The sequence below is a fragment of the Gossypium arboreum genome, chromosome 12, assembly GCF_025698485.1.
Source record: "Gossypium arboreum isolate Shixiya-1 chromosome 12, ASM2569848v2, whole genome shotgun sequence".
In the NCBI taxonomy this organism is placed as follows: domain Eukaryota; kingdom Viridiplantae; phylum Streptophyta; class Magnoliopsida; order Malvales; family Malvaceae; genus Gossypium; species Gossypium arboreum.
Window position 1 is genome coordinate 13,712,580 of NC_069081.1, and position 17,391 is coordinate 13,729,970.

At 33.1% G+C, this 17,391-nt stretch overlaps 2 protein-coding genes across 4 annotated transcripts; one reads left to right on the forward strand and one right to left on the reverse strand.

Annotated features, from left to right (window-relative positions):
* The first annotated feature begins 1,513 nt into the window (after positions 1–1,513).
* LOC108478183 (uncharacterized) lies at positions 1,514–8,487 on the forward strand. 2 transcript variants are annotated; one of them, XR_008275532.1, is made up of 7 exons: positions 1,514–2,044; positions 2,117–2,384; positions 2,963–3,061; positions 3,177–3,370; positions 4,104–4,180; positions 4,369–4,425; positions 8,390–8,487. XR_008275532.1 is itself a non-coding variant. In XM_017780608.2 (6 exons), exons 1-5 carry the CDS (start codon positions 1,632–1,634, stop codon positions 4,177–4,179), a joined length of 1,050 nt encoding a protein of 349 aa, XP_017636097.1. In that variant the 5' UTR covers positions 1,514–1,631; the 3' UTR covers position 4,180; positions 4,369–4,706. The 2 variants fall into 2 exon arrangements, 1 of the variants encoding a protein (XP_017636097.1); XM_017780608.2 differs by lacking the exon at positions 8,390–8,487 and having other exon boundaries at positions 4,369–4,706.
* On the reverse strand, positions 7,467–16,336 carry LOC108478177 (paired amphipathic helix protein Sin3-like 2). Of its 2 annotated transcripts, none has more exons than XM_053022456.1 (24): positions 15,931–16,336; positions 15,765–15,839; positions 15,144–15,359; positions 14,871–15,051; positions 14,695–14,793; positions 14,398–14,571; positions 13,908–14,181; positions 13,060–13,196; positions 12,836–12,911; positions 12,723–12,752; positions 12,364–12,557; positions 12,127–12,281; positions 11,565–11,692; positions 11,208–11,462; positions 10,344–10,982; positions 10,111–10,199; positions 9,247–9,855; positions 9,055–9,155; positions 8,830–8,968; positions 8,594–8,746; positions 8,353–8,516; positions 8,075–8,186; positions 7,799–7,957; positions 7,467–7,692 (listed from the first exon to the last, which is right to left on the reverse strand). In XM_053022456.1, the coding sequence occupies exons 2-23, from the start codon at positions 15,836–15,838 to the stop codon at positions 7,832–7,834; spliced, it is 4,125 nt and encodes a 1,374-aa protein (XP_052878416.1). In that variant the 5' UTR covers position 15,839; positions 15,931–16,336; the 3' UTR covers positions 7,467–7,692; positions 7,799–7,831. The 2 variants fall into 2 exon arrangements, with proteins under 2 accessions (XP_052878416.1, XP_017636091.1); XM_017780602.2 differs by having other exon boundaries at positions 7,467–7,695; positions 15,931–16,313.
* Positions 16,337–17,391: the final 1,055 nt, after the last annotated feature.

Sequence of the window (17,391 nt, forward strand, 5' to 3'; positions counted from 1 at the left end):
GTGACTCCCGATTTATTTTAAAATCAAATTTCAATTTCCAAGTTTTCAATAGATCGCCACAAATAGCGACCTTAAACCAAAATTTTTACGTCGCTACAGTAGTATTTTCTTTTATGTACAATCGTAATTTTATCGAATAAGTTGATTAGGAAAATTATTCATGAATTACATTAATTCCCTTTATATATTGTCCTCACGTGATTTTTGCATGTAAAGAAAAATAGAAGTAAATATTGGCTCACTAGCTGTCTAATGTTTAAACTATACTAGGCAGATTATGTGGTCAGATCGTAATACAAAAATGCAGTTTATATTAGTAGACGAACCTAAACAAATCCTTAGTCTAATAGGAAATGAACAAATCGATTGAAAGACTAATATGTCATCTATCAATTCCAATTGGGGAAATGTCTTGTCTTGGGCATCGGAGCAAGTTACTCCTAAAAGATAAAGACATATATGTGACTAACTAGACTGATAGCACATAGGACTGGATCCAAGAAGAACAAATCCTAAATCCATTTATGGATTTATTCAATTGTGACGTTCATAGTGTGATTTACCTTAATCTTGAGTGGATAACAAATTATGTATGCATGACTAGTATATTTTGATGTAAGTAAAAGCTTTAGTTTAAATAGATAAGGAACCGAAAGCTGGTACATTATGTATATGACTTCTGTAGTATATAACGTCATTCACAATAGTGGAATTCATAGTTCGAGATATGGGTAAATGATATCTTCTCATTGGGACATGTTAGATGAAAAGTAAATGTGCTCACAGGTCGTTCATCTTTGTGATGAATGACTTGATTACTATTTGATAGTAATTGACTTTTCACGAAGGAAAATGTAATGGTTACCATGAGATAAAATAGAGTCATATTAGGAGAACAAATTTATCCCAAAGAGATTAAGGATACCCTATGAGTATAACACAATATAACAAGTTCATTGGACGAGCACTGATCGAATTGATTTCATAATAGTATGTCATTAGGGAGAGCTAAGTCAAAATACTATATTGGAATGACTTCGTGACTATATGAGTTTATAATTAATAGGTGAAGAGCCGAAACTTAATTATAAATTATTTAAGCCTTAACCATATATGTTCAATTTGTAACACCCAAGTACTCAACCCGCTCACTAAGTCCGAATTACGAAATGTCACAGTCGTTGTCGAAACAGCTACAGCTACGATTGAAACACAAACAATTCATAGTAGTCAATAATTAAAATTCGATTAAAACATACATTCGACATGAAATAGAGTCAATAATACAAACTTGATTTTATGAATCTAAGAACTGTGTAGATGTAAATAGCATGTGAAGATAAGCAAATTTTGCTCCCACGTTGTGGCAGGATTAATAAAAGAGTTTGTAATTACGATCTAATTCTAATAGTGTCTCTATTAGCTTGTAATTGATTGTATCCAATTTTTACTTTAAAAAAAAAGAAAAAGAAAAAATCAGGGTATGAATCAGCCCGGTTCGGCCAGTTGGCAGTTCCATTCTTAAATATTAAAGGAAAAAAAAATCAAGCTTAGCTGCATCAAAAAACGGGTAAGAAAGCGAGAAAACTAGAAGGAAAGAAAAGAAAGAGCTCCAGAAGCTCTCATCTTCGATGGCATCGGCAGCCACGGCCCGAGCTGTCATCTTCTCCCGCATCGCCGCCCTTTCAGTCAAACCTCTGTCACCTTCTCTCTCTCGCTTCCTCCCTAGCCCTCGCAACCGTCCTCCTTCCGCCTTGACCGTGAGCTGCTGCTTAAAGGACAGCGGAGCCTACGACGACTACTCCGTTTCGACGCAGAAATCGAATTTAGATCGTGGATTCATAGTAATAGCTAACATGTTAAAGCACATCGAACCACTCGACACTTCTGTTATTTCCAAAGGGGTTTCTGATTCCGCCAAGGAAGCTATGAAGCGAACTATCTCCACTATGCTCGGAATTCTCCCTTCTGATCAGTTCTCCGTTTTGGTTTCCCTCTCGAAACCTCCTCTTCATCGTCTCCTCTTCTCATCCATCATCACAGGGTAATATATCTTATTTTCTTCTTCAAAAAGTTTTTTTTTACTGCAATTAAAAAAAATATATACTTTTTTTAGGTATACCTTGTGGAACGCGGAGTATAGGGTTTCACTGATGAGAAATCTGGAAAGAGCGGCACCGGCGGAGGACCTAGTGAAGGAGACGGAGGAGGGCGTTAGTCAGCGGCACAGAGAGGTGGTGGAGAATAATATTGAGGAGGGAGAGGGTGGAAATGGTGAATATGAAGAACTGGAGAAGATAAGTCCGAGGGTTTTTGAGGATTTGTCGCCGGAGGCTTTGAAGTATATTGAGAAGCTGCAAGCTGAGTTATCTGATATGGAGGAGGTGAGGATTTTGGACTTTTTATGTAATTATAAATTTTGTAATTAATTATAAAATCAGTCTCTCTCACACACGTACATGTACTATATTTACAAATAATGCGATAGAGGGTTAAAAGATGCAAAATTTGAAGCTCATATTCTTTTCTTTTTAGAAATTATTAAAAATTTGTGATACTTGCTTAATATGTAAATTAATGAAAGAGAAATGAAGTTAGATGATTCTTGGTCAATTTGGAAGTAGTTGTCTTTGAGAAAATTTAACTCTGGATTTTTCTTGACTTTAGACATACCAATTGGTTGTTTGAATTCCGGTTTTTCGTGATTGCATTTCTTCTTCCTGACTGTGTCTCTGGTTATTAAGGTGCTCTAGCAACAAACATGTTTTGGCAATCAATTTTATACTGCTCTTTTCTTTCTTGTTATGTGCTATAAAGAATGTTTATATACATATCCGAGCTTTCCTGTAATGGTGAATCCTTCGTTCCTCCATTTGATGGATCATGGTACCTAACTCATTGTCAATAGCTCGATATAATGTGTTCTCCGAGCTCCCTCTATATAAGATTTTTGTCGTTTCAGGAACTGACTGCTCAAAAGAAGGAAAATGTGCGAATGGAGTGTGGCAGGGAAAACATGAATGGTTTGTTAGAGTATTTACGATCCTTGGATGCTGACATGGTAAGAGCTGGAAAGTGTTTCTTAGTAGATTGTCATGTTTTGGAACTGAATTAACTTTGTTTGATCCTACAATTAACTTGAAACTTTCTCATTGTTTGTACTTTTTATTTTTCAGGTGACAGAATTATCCCAACCATCATCGGTACAAGTGGAGGAAATGATCCATCAGCTTGTTCAGAATATATTGCAAAGGTTCTTCAAGGATGCCTGTATGAAAGATTCAGGGATAGTAAACACGGGAAATCTTCAAGATGCTGCTGATGAAACTTGTGGCACTTCACGTGATTACCTTGCAAAGCTGCTTTTCTGGTATGTTTTCATGCGCTTGCTTTTTACAAGTTAGGTTCAAATGTTTCGTAAAAGCAGGCACATTAAGCTTTTCTTTCAGTGAACGTATCTGGTAGGTCCCTCTATTACAAGGACCGGATCAAATTAGTCCATCTACTATTAAATGAATCAATTTAGTCCTTGTATTATTAAAAAGAATCCAATAACGTCAAGTTTCAGCAGAGCTAACATTTACTGTTAAAAAAATGTCATTTATTGTTTAATATTTAATATTTTGAAAGCATTTGATGGTTCTGCAAATAAAATTTTGATTGGAGTTGAGCTATAAATGGAATAAATTAATTTTTCATGTTATTTTTAAACAGTAAATGTTAACTCTCTTACAATTTAGATTTATTTGATTCTTTTAATAGTGCAAAGATTAAATTAATCCATTTAACAGTATGGGGACTAATTTTATCCCGTCCCTATAATAGAGGGACTTGATAAGTAGTTTCACCCTTTTCTTTCACTCTAGGACCCTGTAATGCACAGACATCTGTGTACCGCTACGCATGCGCATTGTAGTTGTTGAGAAGGGGGTAAATAAGAAAGTCTATCAGGATTTTAATTTGAAAGAGATTCTGGGTTGTCATTCATAACATAACTCGCAAATTATTGGTTTCAAAGAAAAAAGATCGATAACTTCTTTTTAGTTGCAATATATCAAATGCAGTGATACTATTATGAGATTAAAGCCAGTTTCTTTCGGCAGGTGTATGCTATTAGGTCATCATTTGAGAGGCTTGGAAAACAGATTGCATCTAAGTTGTGTTGTTGGATTACTGTAAAGTAAGTTACGTATGACATATGCATATTCTGTTCGTTTTTGGTCCTTTTTGTTACAGTTTTGGTTAATCCGATAATATACATTCATTTACATTGAAGGTGCCAATGTTTATCGCATCGACATTTTCTTCTGCCTGCTTTAACATGAATTATTGATTCATTGTGAGAACTTGAAAAATCTTTTGAATTAGGATGAAGTAACCAACCTATACGCAGCTATGTCGGATACAAATATGTGCTGGATGCGGGTATGTTTACTCCTTCCCTTATATTTTGAGGGTCATATTTTCATACCTGCTCAGCATCCATTTTTGACACTAGTACTTCAAGGAAAAAAAATGAAAAGTCAGATTTCAAAACCTTATTCAGATTATTTTCCTATCTGAGGCAGGCAGGCAGCATATGTAAAAATAAAAAATAAAAAAAAAAAGCTTGCTTGAGTTTACACCTTGCAATTCATATATTTTTTTCTTTTTACTTGTTTAAGGTGTTATATGTTTATATAAGTTGGAAGTTGAAATATTAATAATTCGTATTTATATAAATATTAGTATGTACCTATCAAAACTCGGTTCGATTTAAAAAAAATTTGAATTTTGAGTTAATGGAATAGAGTTATTCTATTTTTGAGTCAACTTAAATAAGTAATTTGAGTTTGAGTTGGGTTGAATTTTATAATTTGAATGACACAAATAATAAATTAGTGTGAATACCTTTAATGGCATCAATTTTAAAAATTAGTAAATTAGTCTCTCTCAATAAAATTACAAAAGAAAATAAAATTTTAAAATTTATATTTTTTAAAACCTAAAAAATTGAAAAATTTAAAGAATATATAAAGTTAAAAAGTTTTAAAATTTTCTAAAATAATAATTTGGGAGATAAGTTAATTAATGATTCAAGTTTATTATATTAGTTTTTTTTTATTTTACTTTGAGAAAGTTTTCACATATATATAGTTTTAAATTTATTTGTTGTAATATAGAATTAGTTATATTATATAATATTTAAATTTGACATGTTTAATTTTTAATTTAATTTAAATAATTTTACTCGATTTAAAAAAATTTAAATCAAGTTAAGATGATAAAATTGAATTTATTAATTTAATTAAATTGAAATATTTTTACTTAGATTCAATCGAATTCCAACCTTAATATTGGTATCTTATTCTTGTTATTCTTTTTCTTATCTTGTGTTATTATTGTTGATTTACTAAAAGGAATATAGAAATAACTGGAACAGCACAAACCAGACCTCTGCGTTTCATTAACCTTTCAAAATTTTAAAATTACACGAGCATTAATTAAAAGAATAAGTAAAATAGAAGATATAAAATGATACAATAACTCATGAGAAATAATTTTTTTCATTTATGTTCCCAGTATAAATTTTAGTTCGTAATAAAACTCATCTAGATATAATTAACACAAGACATGTTTTTAGTGTGCAAAATTTATATTATTAATATAACTCTTGATTCAGTTGATTTCATTTTAATTAGGTCATCAATTCAGTTAAAAAAATTAAAAATTTTTATAAATGTATTTTTACAAGTAAAATAAATTATATAATTTGAAGGTATTTTAATATTTTTTTAAAAAAAACATGTATATGATGATATTTGAATCTAAATAAATTATATTAGAAAAATCTTTAATTTATCATTTAATTAAAGTTTTATTTTAATATATTTATACATTTTAATTTATTATGCATACTTTATTACTTTCATTATTTATATAATTAGTTTTAAACCATATGTTTTATTATATGCTACAAACATCTCTATTAAATATGTGGTTTTCAAAGCATACATGTGCGATAAAATTTCTAGTTATTAATAAAGATGAAGGTTCTAAATCTTAAGTGCTTAAGATGAAATTTATCATATGTAATTATATGTGTGGATGTGTGAGTTTTAATTCGATTTTTTCATGTTTTCCATTCATTTGTGTTATAATAATTTAATTTAGTTGTTTGAATATATATATATATATATATATATATAATATTTGGTTGTATTATTTCAAACTTTGTATTTGAGGGGCTCGTCAGTAGCCTGTATTAGATTGGGTCTTGTTCAGGGGCTCGTTAGCGGCCTACATTAGATTGTGTGGTGGTTAAAAAAAGTTAATTTCATTTATTTAAAAAAAAAAAAAACAAGTTTTGCATGCAGCCGATTCAAGCTTGGAAAAGGAAAAGAAAAATTAGTAATGGCGGTCCACTAACGCTTGTATTCATGAATCATGACTGATGTTTAAAATTTAATAATTACTGATGAAATTTACCATATTAATCATTGACTTAATGGATATGTTATTTTCATAATCAGTTCACGTTGAAATTGTAGTTACCAAATTTACTGAATTCATATATGTAATTGACTTCCTTAACTAATCTTTAATGCAATAAATGTTGGTTGAAATGTCTAAAATGGATCCATAAGGTATGTAAAAGCTAACAAGTCTACTACTTTTGTAATAGTAACACATCTATCCAAACTTCCTTAAAAGGCATGTAAAACTATATTTTAGATTATATATATAATTTAGACCATGGTAATCGTTATCGTGCTAATATTAACTGGCATGTAAAGTTTTTATCCTAAATCGGTAATAATTTATGTTTAGTTCTGATCAAAATTTTGTTACGTTTCAGTCAATACTAGTGCATACCAACTGGTACCAATTGATATAAAATTTTGACATTTTAAACTAATTTTTATTTTTATAAAATTACATATAATATGAAAAGTTATCAGTTTGAATTATTCAACCTATTTAATAATTTTTAACATATATTTAGATATAAATATTATTTTACACTTATACCAAGACAAAATAACAAAAGAGATTAAGGGTTTGATTGGTTGAATTTTTAGTACATAAAAACATTATTTTACATTCATGTAATTTATATGTTTCTTATATTATATTTATATTTAAATTATTTTATAAATTTTAACATGTTAGAATATTCATATTTAATATTTGTATATTCTGCGTCATGTTTTTAGTTATTTGCCATATGATAATAAACTTATTCATTGGCCCAACTACTTAAAAAAGTTTCAATTTTAATCCGCCCCAACCAGCTCATACTGTTTAAAAATTAATAAAATCCTTTTTAAAATTAATTTTAAATTTTAAAATTTTATTATTTAAATTAAATTCAACTGGATCAGCCCAAAACTTATCTTGTCCTAACCCAACCTTAATCGAGCCAAGCCTATCAATGGAAAGCCAACACTGTTTGGTGTGCATGCGACCCTTGTAATGAAGCAACGTTAATAAACAGATATTTTTTTTTTTTTTCCTTTTATAAAAAGAACAAACTCTATTTACACAATAATGACCCAGATCTTTTGCTCATATGATATAACCAATATGCTACATTTCCTAACCATTCTTTCCTTGTTTCACTACTACTATGGCCAACCAGCACCATATATGAACATACATGAAACATGTCTCCGGTTTCTGAAGCCTGTCAAGGTTTCATTGCACCAACGGCTTCTACAAAGAAAAAACAATGGGTTCAGTACCATCACTGGAAAACTCTCAAAGAGAAATGATGGTTATGAAGATTTAAGAATCATAATAATGTTGTTGCATTTACCATTTGTGCTGGTCCGAGACAAAGAATGGTATATTATTGTGAAGCAGATAAAAATCTATGGAACCTTTGTACTTTTGCCTGATAAATATTTGAAGATTTGTGTTGTGGTGATTTTCTTCTACGAAAGAAGAAATCTTCTGTGTCCAACACATATGAAATCTGCCAAACATACATTGCATGGCGTAAGTGATTTATTAGTGATACGCATGCTCTGTGGCAGGTCATGTAAGAAGGAAACGTAAAAGATTAAACCAGATATTAATAACAGCAAAATACCTTGTATGAGTTGCAAGCTATCTTGTTCTCTAAACCATTAACCACTTCAACACCTTCCATAGCCATGCATGTAGCACCGTATTCATCCAGGGTTGCATATTTTGTCTTGTTTCTGCAAATATCATTAAACAAAAGCAGATTCAAGCATATGTTACTCAGACTAGGAGGAGTCTAAGATACAGGTAATAAGTGCTATAGTCATGTCCAATTGTATGGGACTCAGATTCCAAATCTTCCCTTTTCGTTGAACCTAACATTTATATGCCATCAGTTATTACCTCTTTAGTGTAATGCCATGTGGCTCCTTTTTGCCAGGAAACACCGTCAGAAAATCATTGTGCAAAAAAGCTGAAAAGTTAGGTTCCATGGAAACAGCAAATGCCTCTGGCTTTTCAATGACATTGTCCATCAGCTGGATAGACAAATGAGGCGGCGAAGACGACTGCAAAGAAAAGGGATAAAAAAATTTGCATAAACATACATCAAGAGTTTGAAAGATAGCAGAGCATGCAAACTTACACATTTCAATCGATAAACATTCTCTTCGTGAAGGAGGACACGTGCATTCTCATAATAAACAGAATCCATTGTCTTCCCATGTTTCCGGGACTTTTCATACTCAAACAACTGGAGAAGCTTATTATCCATATCATCTGCTGAGACAGCTTGAAGCTGCCATGAAAACTATAATTCAGAGCAGTTGCAGGTGAAATGATAACGAAATAATTAAGGGCAAATGACTGAATAAAGCAAACCTGCTTAACCAATTTATATAATAACTTGTCCAATGTGAATAACACATATGATTGGTTTCCTATTACAGCTCGACATTCGTCTTCAAACTTAGCATTATCAGCAGATCCATCAAGCAGACTGTACAGTTCACTCATAAATCTGTATAGCGCAGAGATGATGTTTTCAAAATTAGTATGCATTGGATCCTTCATCTTGTTTGAAAATAACATTTATAAGTAAATCACCTGGCATATAATTCTGCAGGAGTCCCCTCTGTTGGAATTTTCCACTTTATTTCAGAACCTGTTGAATTTGTTTTCGCAGACACTATTCTTTCATACAGGATCTAATGAAAATCAAACATTGAAGAATACTTATTAAAATGTTGACAAAAATATTAGAAGCAATAACTAAAAAGCTTTAGATGTTCGACGTACTTGATGAAGTCTGAAAAGAACATAGAAATCATCATTTGCATAAAAAATGCGAGAACTATTACTAGCTTCTTTGGGTAAAAGAACAGGTACGTGCTTTGCAAGAGGCTTCACTGTAAAAAGAAACCGTTCCGGAACTGACAAGAATGCGCCATCTCCTCCCACCTGTGTATCGGCCGTCCCTTCAGCTTCCCCTTCACTCTCGGCTTTACCATCAACTTCATCGCATTCTACCTCTTCCTCCTCTTCATGAGAGCATTCATCACCTGCAGACTCACTTCCTGATGCGTCATCACCGGCCTCCAAGGCATTTTCACTATTGTCATCATCAGCATCATTTTCTCCTCCAGCATCCTCGTAATGCAACTTTTTCCTGTTTCCAGACCGGTACTGTCTGGTTTCACCACCATGATTTGACTTTGAAGCTGCCCTTACATCATTATCACCATAAGAAACAAAATTATCCTCCTCAAAATCACCATTGGGTGATAATTCACCTTCTTCTTTCTCAGTTCTCGATGGACCAGCAGATTCATGATATCTACTCACATTGGATCCATCAGTAGGCACTCCATTTGCTGCTACTAAACCATGTTTTGTTACATCACCACCCTAAAGTACCAAACAAGTTTGTGTAAGCATATTACAACAAGAGATCAAAGAGAGAAGCTCCTTGCTTTTCCACGTCAAAGTTCATTTTTATTAAAGTATCCATGTCTGGGTGAGGGGATATGACCTTTCAAGGACCCTCCAAATACGTGAAAAAAATTGGTAAAATTGAGTATAACTGTGGTAAGACACACACACATCCGACACTCACATCCAAGTGACATAGGAATACAGTAGCCAATATGCATAAATTCGTACCTCTAATGAATGTGCTAGATCAGCATTAGCTTCAGGTTCATGATCCTCACTGGCAGAAATGCTAGGTCTAGATGCTGTTGCACCACACCCTTGAAATTCAAACTAATCTCAGTATCGCAGCATGATTTTGGAAAGGAAGGAATAATTAGAAAAAAAAGTAATAACATAACTAGGTTAGCAAAGAAGAAAATCATGGAAATGATTTCCGTGTTAAATTTTTCTGTCATACACACCTGATGCCCCTTCAACACTGTTTCCAATGTGATTATTTTCTGCTTCAATTGCAAGGGTGCCAAGTCCAGTTGCAAGCTTGTTAATTACAGGCCTTTTATCAGCTATAAATTTGATCTCTTTCTCTAGCTTCGAATCATCGCTATAGACATGATCTGAGCGTTCTTCCACCCTAGTTTCCCCATTTGTCAAGCCATTTCTGCAAGAATTAGTTAATTCTGGAAAACTGTTCCCATCCCCATCACTAGTGGCCTTCTGTTGCCTGGATCTAACAGTAGCAACAGCTCTGAGATTTCCATCACTTTCAGCAATGCTTGATGCAGTGCAGTTTACAGCAGGACTTTGAGCTTTACCAGCATCATCAGTACCCTCTCTGCCACTAGGTCGAGGAGGAACACCCAACATCATCTCCAAGAAACTGGTCCATAGCCTCATGACTTTATTTAACTCTTCTCTGGTCGAGCAAATCTCTTCACATGAATATTCTATAAGTTTATATAGGTCTTCATGAATGCTGACATCCAAATAGTCATATTCAAGGTGCGGAGCTAGGGGTTGTCTGTGACCTGCAACGCTAGCCACAAGAACATCATCCTCTTTCTGGTTCTTCTCTTTCAACTCCTTGATTTCAGCCACTAAAGCTGCAATTAGGAAAAGCGATCAACGAGGATAGACAAGAAAGTAATAGAATATAAAGCAGCATAGCAATGAACACAATATCTTCAAGAGACCACGGAATAGCATGCCCATGCATTTAGAATCTAACAAACTTTTTGATTCAGTACAAATGAAAATATTCCATGAACATCTAATTTTGAAACATAGGAAAATGTAGCATGATGTTTTGATAAGGAAATTTCACTTACATTTTGCACTCAAGTTCTTTGAATCCTGCTGCTTGAAATAGAAACTGCGGTGATCAAGTGATTTGTAATGGTTTCTCGAATAAATTTCAGCCCAAACCTTGTTAAAATCTAAACGGCACTTTGTCCACTCTTCTTGCTTCTGCTTCAAGCGAGTTAAAATGACAGGTAAAGCAAGAGTAGGAGTTTTACGTAATATTTCCATTACATCGAGACCATGGTCACCATATAAACGCTCAATGCACCTTAAATTTAGAACTGCAGTAAGTGGTTCAGAAGAAGCAAAAGTTAAAAAGACGAGAAATGTACACATAGCAGAGACTCACACATAATCTAAACAATCTAGCAAGAAATACGAACCAGTAAAGTGGTCTTCTACACAAAATGGAGACTCCAAACTGATTTCATTTTCATTAATGCTGTTCAGCAAATCCTCGACACGCTTGGCAGTTGAACTAACGGATTCTAACAACATATCCAGCTCAAATCTAAGACCATGAAACAAGAAGTCTATTATGTCTAGGAGATAATATCAAGAATTTCAAACGGAATAGGAAACATAACAACTAATCAGTGCACATTGATTTTTCATCTACAAAACTCATCCTCACCTTCACATGCAGCATAAAATATTGTATACAGATTAACAGAACAATCAAATTACTATAGAGAGAATGAATTCATCTATGTTACACGGACTTTGATTTGAGTTTCGATTACGGGTATGTGTCTGACACAGGTATGTCCAAATTTTTCCTATGTATTTGGATGGTCCTTAGAGGATCATATTCCCATATCCATATCCGAATGTGCACTGGACACAAGTACTTCAAAACAAATGAAGAGTCCGAGTAACATAGATATTTATTGCATACACGGTACACGGTACCCGCACTAATAAAGGAAGACCAGCATATTTTACCTATCGTCCTCGCATCTGAACAAACTCTCTTCATACTGATTTCGGCGCATGTGCTTAAAAGAATAATCCTCACTTCCTGAAGTAACGGATACCCAATGATCATTCAGCACTTGAGCACCAAGTTCTGATCTCTGACTTGCTATATGTATCGGATACTGAGTCAAACAACAAAAAAATCGAAATTAAAGCTAAATCATGCATAGTTTGCAAGTGAAAAATTCAATCAAAAGTTAATACATCATCAGGCAGAAGCCGATAGCTTGGAGTACAACGTTGGCAGTTAGAAAGGTCAAGCTCTTGTATTGATTTGTCCATGTACTTCTCCCTGTATCTCTCCTTTTCCTTAGCGCTGTCTGTTTCCCGTTTCTGCTCTCTATCTTTTTCCTCTGACTTGAATAGCCTTGATGCATGTCCATTACCACTAAGTGATTCTACAATCAAGAGGTAAACATCATTGCATTATACATATACATATACTTTTGCATATTATATGATTAAACCATGCACACTTAAGTTGATGGAAAATTAGAGAAGAGCAAAGAAGAATAAGAAAATGAATAACAAATAACAAATAAATGAGGCTATGAATTACATACTTTTACTAATAACACCAGCCAGGAGCCCATCTGCAGGAGACATTTAGATTAGAAACAGCCATACCGACAAATAATCAAATAAAACAACTCAAAGATGAAACTTCATCAATTACCAGTGTTCTCACAACGCTCCAAGAACTGGTTGAACTCAATCATAAGATCAGGATACTTGCCAAGTAAATCAGTCACCTGAATATGCATAAAGCACAGTAACAATATAACTGAACTACCGGCTGATAAAAGGTGAGAGATGTGCTTCTTGATAATTCTATGAAGACAAGTAGATTGAATGATATGAAAAATCAAAGATAACTACTGGAAATGTTGTGAAACATACCAAATTTTGCAAATCATTTCGTTTGATTATTCCGTTGCTGTAAATATTAAGGCACTTTAAGAACACTTGGTAGTCATCTGAGCTGCATAGCCTTTCCTTAACTTTCTCACAGAATACGAACCCTTGGTTGCACATGCCTGAGGTTTGAAAAGAAAAACCTAAAACTCAAAAGATTGATATATGAAAGACAAGATGAACACACCCAATCTCATTACACAAGCAACGAAAATGTTTAAAAACTTCAAAAAAAAGGCTGAAATGGGATTAAAAACCATTTGGAGAAACACATTCGAAAGGACTACCAAAAATATTTCCCTCAGGTTAAAAAAAAAAAACGCCATTTCTATATATATGAGAATGACCACATAGAAAATTATTAGAACTGATTTTTCTTTTTTGGACAAAAAAATTATTTGAACTGGTTTTGCTAAGAAGATTAAGATGCAAATTCATGACAGACAAACTAACCTAATATTGCTTCTCACGGACATTGATTGCTTCAAAATAAAATGAAACATATGTTATATTCCTATGCAAATTCCTTCAGTCAAAAGCATCATTTATAATTGCACCCAGCATGAGGTAAGCACAAGTCATACCGGCTGATACGCCTAAATAAAACTACAAGCACATTCTCACCAGTAAATCATGCTAATGGTTGATGAAGAGAAGCATTGAGAAGAATATTAAAATCATTTACTAGCAATATATAGAAAAAGAAGAACAAAATTTTTCATCCTAAACACCATAAATACATATACCTATAATATGCTTTAAAAAGGGAAGTAAAAGTGACAACTTGCATATTATAATTATATAAAAGCGGTCAAAGAGGTTTCTGGACTCACTTTTTAAAGTATCCTTTTCATCATAAGAAGCAAATCCTTCAATCTTCCTTCCAGTTCTTTTTTTATCAGGAAAATGCTGCATGTTAAAATCCCTATTGTTTTCATGCTCAGGGTCATCCTGATCACGAGTTCTCCGATCCCTAATTTCCTTTTCCACGTGTTTTCTCTGCTCCTTTTGCATTTTCACCATAGCTTTGTCATCTTCCAGGTCTGGACGACCAACACTGAGATCCTGATCAGCATGGGAAATAATAATCCTATCCCTCCGACGTTGCTGGAAAAGAAAAGATAATTGTTGAAATAGCATCTAACAAAAATATTAACATTAAAACAAACAAGTGTTGGGGTGCAGTAGCAAGGCACATTGCACTCCCAATGGGAGAACAAGGTTCGAACCTTGAAGACAAAATTGTTGGGAGGGGCAACCCCAAACCCCAAACATGGACCGTAAAACGGACACGAAAAGTACCAAATTGAAAAGAAGAGTTACCTTGTCCATTTGTATATGCCGCAAGGTGGGTGTAGCAGAGCTTCGCTCGTTATAACGATGAGTTGAGTTTCGACCATTTGGTACTTGTTGAGTCAAAGGTGCTTCTGAAGCATCGGGTAAAAATCTAGCGAACTCCTCAAGCAGATCTGGATGGCCCACGAAAAGAGAAGCAACCTGAAAATAATGAGACCAAAAACACGAAAAGTATTTTGAAAAAAGAAGTTTCCAAGAAATTAAGAGCCGGAAAGTACCAAAGAGCCAATGAACATTGGTAACAACCCTAATAAGACATGTTACCTCTCTGTAGACCTCATCTATGTCCTTGTGCTCCTTCCGGTACATATTCAAGATATCCAGGAATGACTTATAAACATGCTCGTCATTTTGGAAACGTTTCTGCTTAGTAAAATGGATAATTAGATGGCTAAACTTGGACAAGAGTAAGGTGGAAGATTATGGCACAATAATTTCACCTTTATTTTGTTTACAAAACTGATTGCTTCATCAAATTCAACAGTCTTTTTCAGTGGAGCCTCTTCCTCATCAAGGGTTATTTCATATCCCTTTGGCAGAAAGGTATTAAATCCGTAAATCAAGATGTTATGCCCTCGGAATAATTCCTTTACTCGGGCAATGACACCAACTGTGTCAGTCCTGTGGCATACAAAAGACACATTGAACATTTAGTAGTTTAAAGCACGAATCCATCTTCATCGACAAAAGGTTGCCATTTCAAAAGAGGATACCTTTGAGCCTTGAAATCCTTCATGACTTCAAGGAACATGTCGTACTTCTCCTTTTGATCCTGAAACATCTCCTTGACTTGCTTTAGATACGATAAGGCATCATTTGTAGTCAGTTTCTGCACCGCAACTTCCCCTTCCCCTCTAACGGCTCCACCTCCACCTCCACTTCCCCGTTCTCCACCTCCACCTCCACCTGGAATCTGGTTTTGCCCATTGCTTCATAGGTAGAAAATAAAAAAATAAAATAAAAAATTTCAGAACCACAACAATTCAGCCAACACTGATAAACAACAATAAAATTTTGTGATAAACGTAATATGCTTTCGGCAGATGATTACTGTTAAAAAGAACCTGAAATTTTCATCAAATTTAGAAGTAAATTTACAACATATTGCAAAACCAAGTGATATATTCTATTCAGTGTAATGATCCCAGAATTAAGAAAATCCAGCATTACGCAAATTAAAACATGACAAGCCACTCAATTCATGTGGTAAACAAAACAAACCCACATCGAAGTTTCATATAAATGAACCGAACCACACAAAACCCTCATTAAAAGCAAACAACTTTAAACAGATTAGAAAAAAAAGCAAATAAAAGAAAAAGAAAACTTCTTACGATTCAGCTTTTGAAGAACCAAAGGGACGTTTAAATTGGGAACCAGAATATATATCATCTCTTAGTCGCTTCATCCTGTAAATGGAAAAGAAAAGTGAATTTTTTTTAGTAATCCTTGAAGAAATAAAAAGAAACCCATTTTAACAAAATAGTTAAAAGAACTTACTTTCCTCTGAAACAGATCTTACAAGAGGGGGGGAAAGACAAAGAAACCAAACCAGTTACTTTTTTCTTTTCTGATCCTATATGTTTTGTCTATATTGTTTCGGTTGTGTATAAGATTTAAGGGGAAAAAGAAACAAAATTGAAGAGATAGTAGAATATATAGGAGCAAGGGAGGAAGTAAAAAGGAGAGTCAAAATCTGAAATGGATTATGTTTGGTTCCTTTTGTTTTGTTTTGCAATGGGATTTTGTGAGAGTTTTAGTTAGTGTTCTAAATTTGGAAAAACATGAAGATTTTGGTTGTCTTTCGTTCTTTGTTTTTGAGCTTCTTCGTGGGCTTTTTCTTTTTCAGTTCGAAATTGAACTACAGGCCGAATGAGGGTCTTTTTTTTTTTTTCCTCTTAAATTTTGGGTTGATTTTGGTGGATTAGGGTTTTTAGGGATGTGATCTTCTTTTAATTAAAACGAAGAAAAAAACATTTTTGTGGATTGAATTTCATGTTAAGTCTTTTTGAGGTGAAATTGAAGTTCATCGAATTTTATTTTAAAATTTTAAATGTTTGATTTGAAATACAAGGGAAATTGATTGAATTTGTTTTGGATAAATTTGTATAGCTGATGATTGGATTTTAGTTCGATTAGTATAGATATTATTATCAATGCAAGAGGATGTCGGTTCGAGTGCATTAAAGCGCATTATTATTTTATTTATGGGTTGTCGAGAGGCTATGGATAATTTTAGGCATTATATTAAAAAGAGCAGATATAAACCTATAATGTGATTGTAAAAAAAAAAAAAAAGCTTGTGTAGCCTGATTTTCATGAATACAAGCTATTAAGTCGATTAAGAGAAGAATGCAAGTGGATATGATAGACTTTTACATTTGCATCTATATTTTGCTAATTTACATGTATTAATATTTGCATTGTTTTTTCTTTAAATCTTTTTAATGGTTATATTTGTCATTAAGTATTTTTCTTATGCTATTATTGCGTCTATTCCTTATATCAAATATAATAATTCTATTATCATATCATTCATTTAACTAAATTATTTTTACTTTCATTTTATTCTATTATAACTCTATTAATTACCTATTCTATTACAACAAACCAAACATACGTTAGTTTTAAGTTACTTATTTGAGCTTCAAAATATTTCTATTTTTAGTTATATTTAGAGTGGTCCCGCTTTTGAAAATAAAGTTTGGATAATTATTCTATTCATTGGCAATGGAGTACAAAAACTCCACAATTGAGTTTAGGATAATGCTAAGTGTACTTTTTAATTATTTTATTAGACCCTAAAATAAGTGTCATCATCTTAAATCCGCTTGCAGAATTTTTTTTATTCCATTGACCGTGTATAGGATAATAATTCATAAACTTTTAAATATGATTTTTTTCCATTGACATTAATTACATATTTTAAATTATTAAATATTCTAAATAACTCCTAATAAG

Excerpts from the sequence above, each read along its gene's own strand:
- LOC108478177 (XM_053022456.1), bottom strand. The coding sequence starts at position 15,838 with ATGAAGCGACTAAGAGATGATATATATTCTGGTTCCCAATTTAAACGT. Across the intron at positions 14,794-14,870 it reads GTTTTGTAAACAAAATAAAG|AAACGTTTCCAAAATGACGA; the intron begins GTGAAATTATTG and ends TTTACTAAGCAG. Across the intron at positions 9,156-9,246 it reads TTCTTTTCAGACTTCATCAA|ATCCTGTATGAAAGAATAGT; the intron begins GTACGTCGAACA and ends GATTTTCATTAG.
- LOC108478183 (XM_017780608.2), top strand. The coding sequence starts at position 1,632 with ATGGCATCGGCAGCCACGGCCCGAGCTGTCATCTTCTCCCGCATCGCC. Across the intron at positions 2,045-2,116 it reads TTCTCATCCATCATCACAGG|GTATACCTTGTGGAACGCGG; the intron begins GTAATATATCTT and ends TACTTTTTTTAG. Across the intron at positions 3,062-3,176 it reads GATCCTTGGATGCTGACATG|GTGACAGAATTATCCCAACC; the intron begins GTAAGAGCTGGA and ends TTTATTTTTCAG.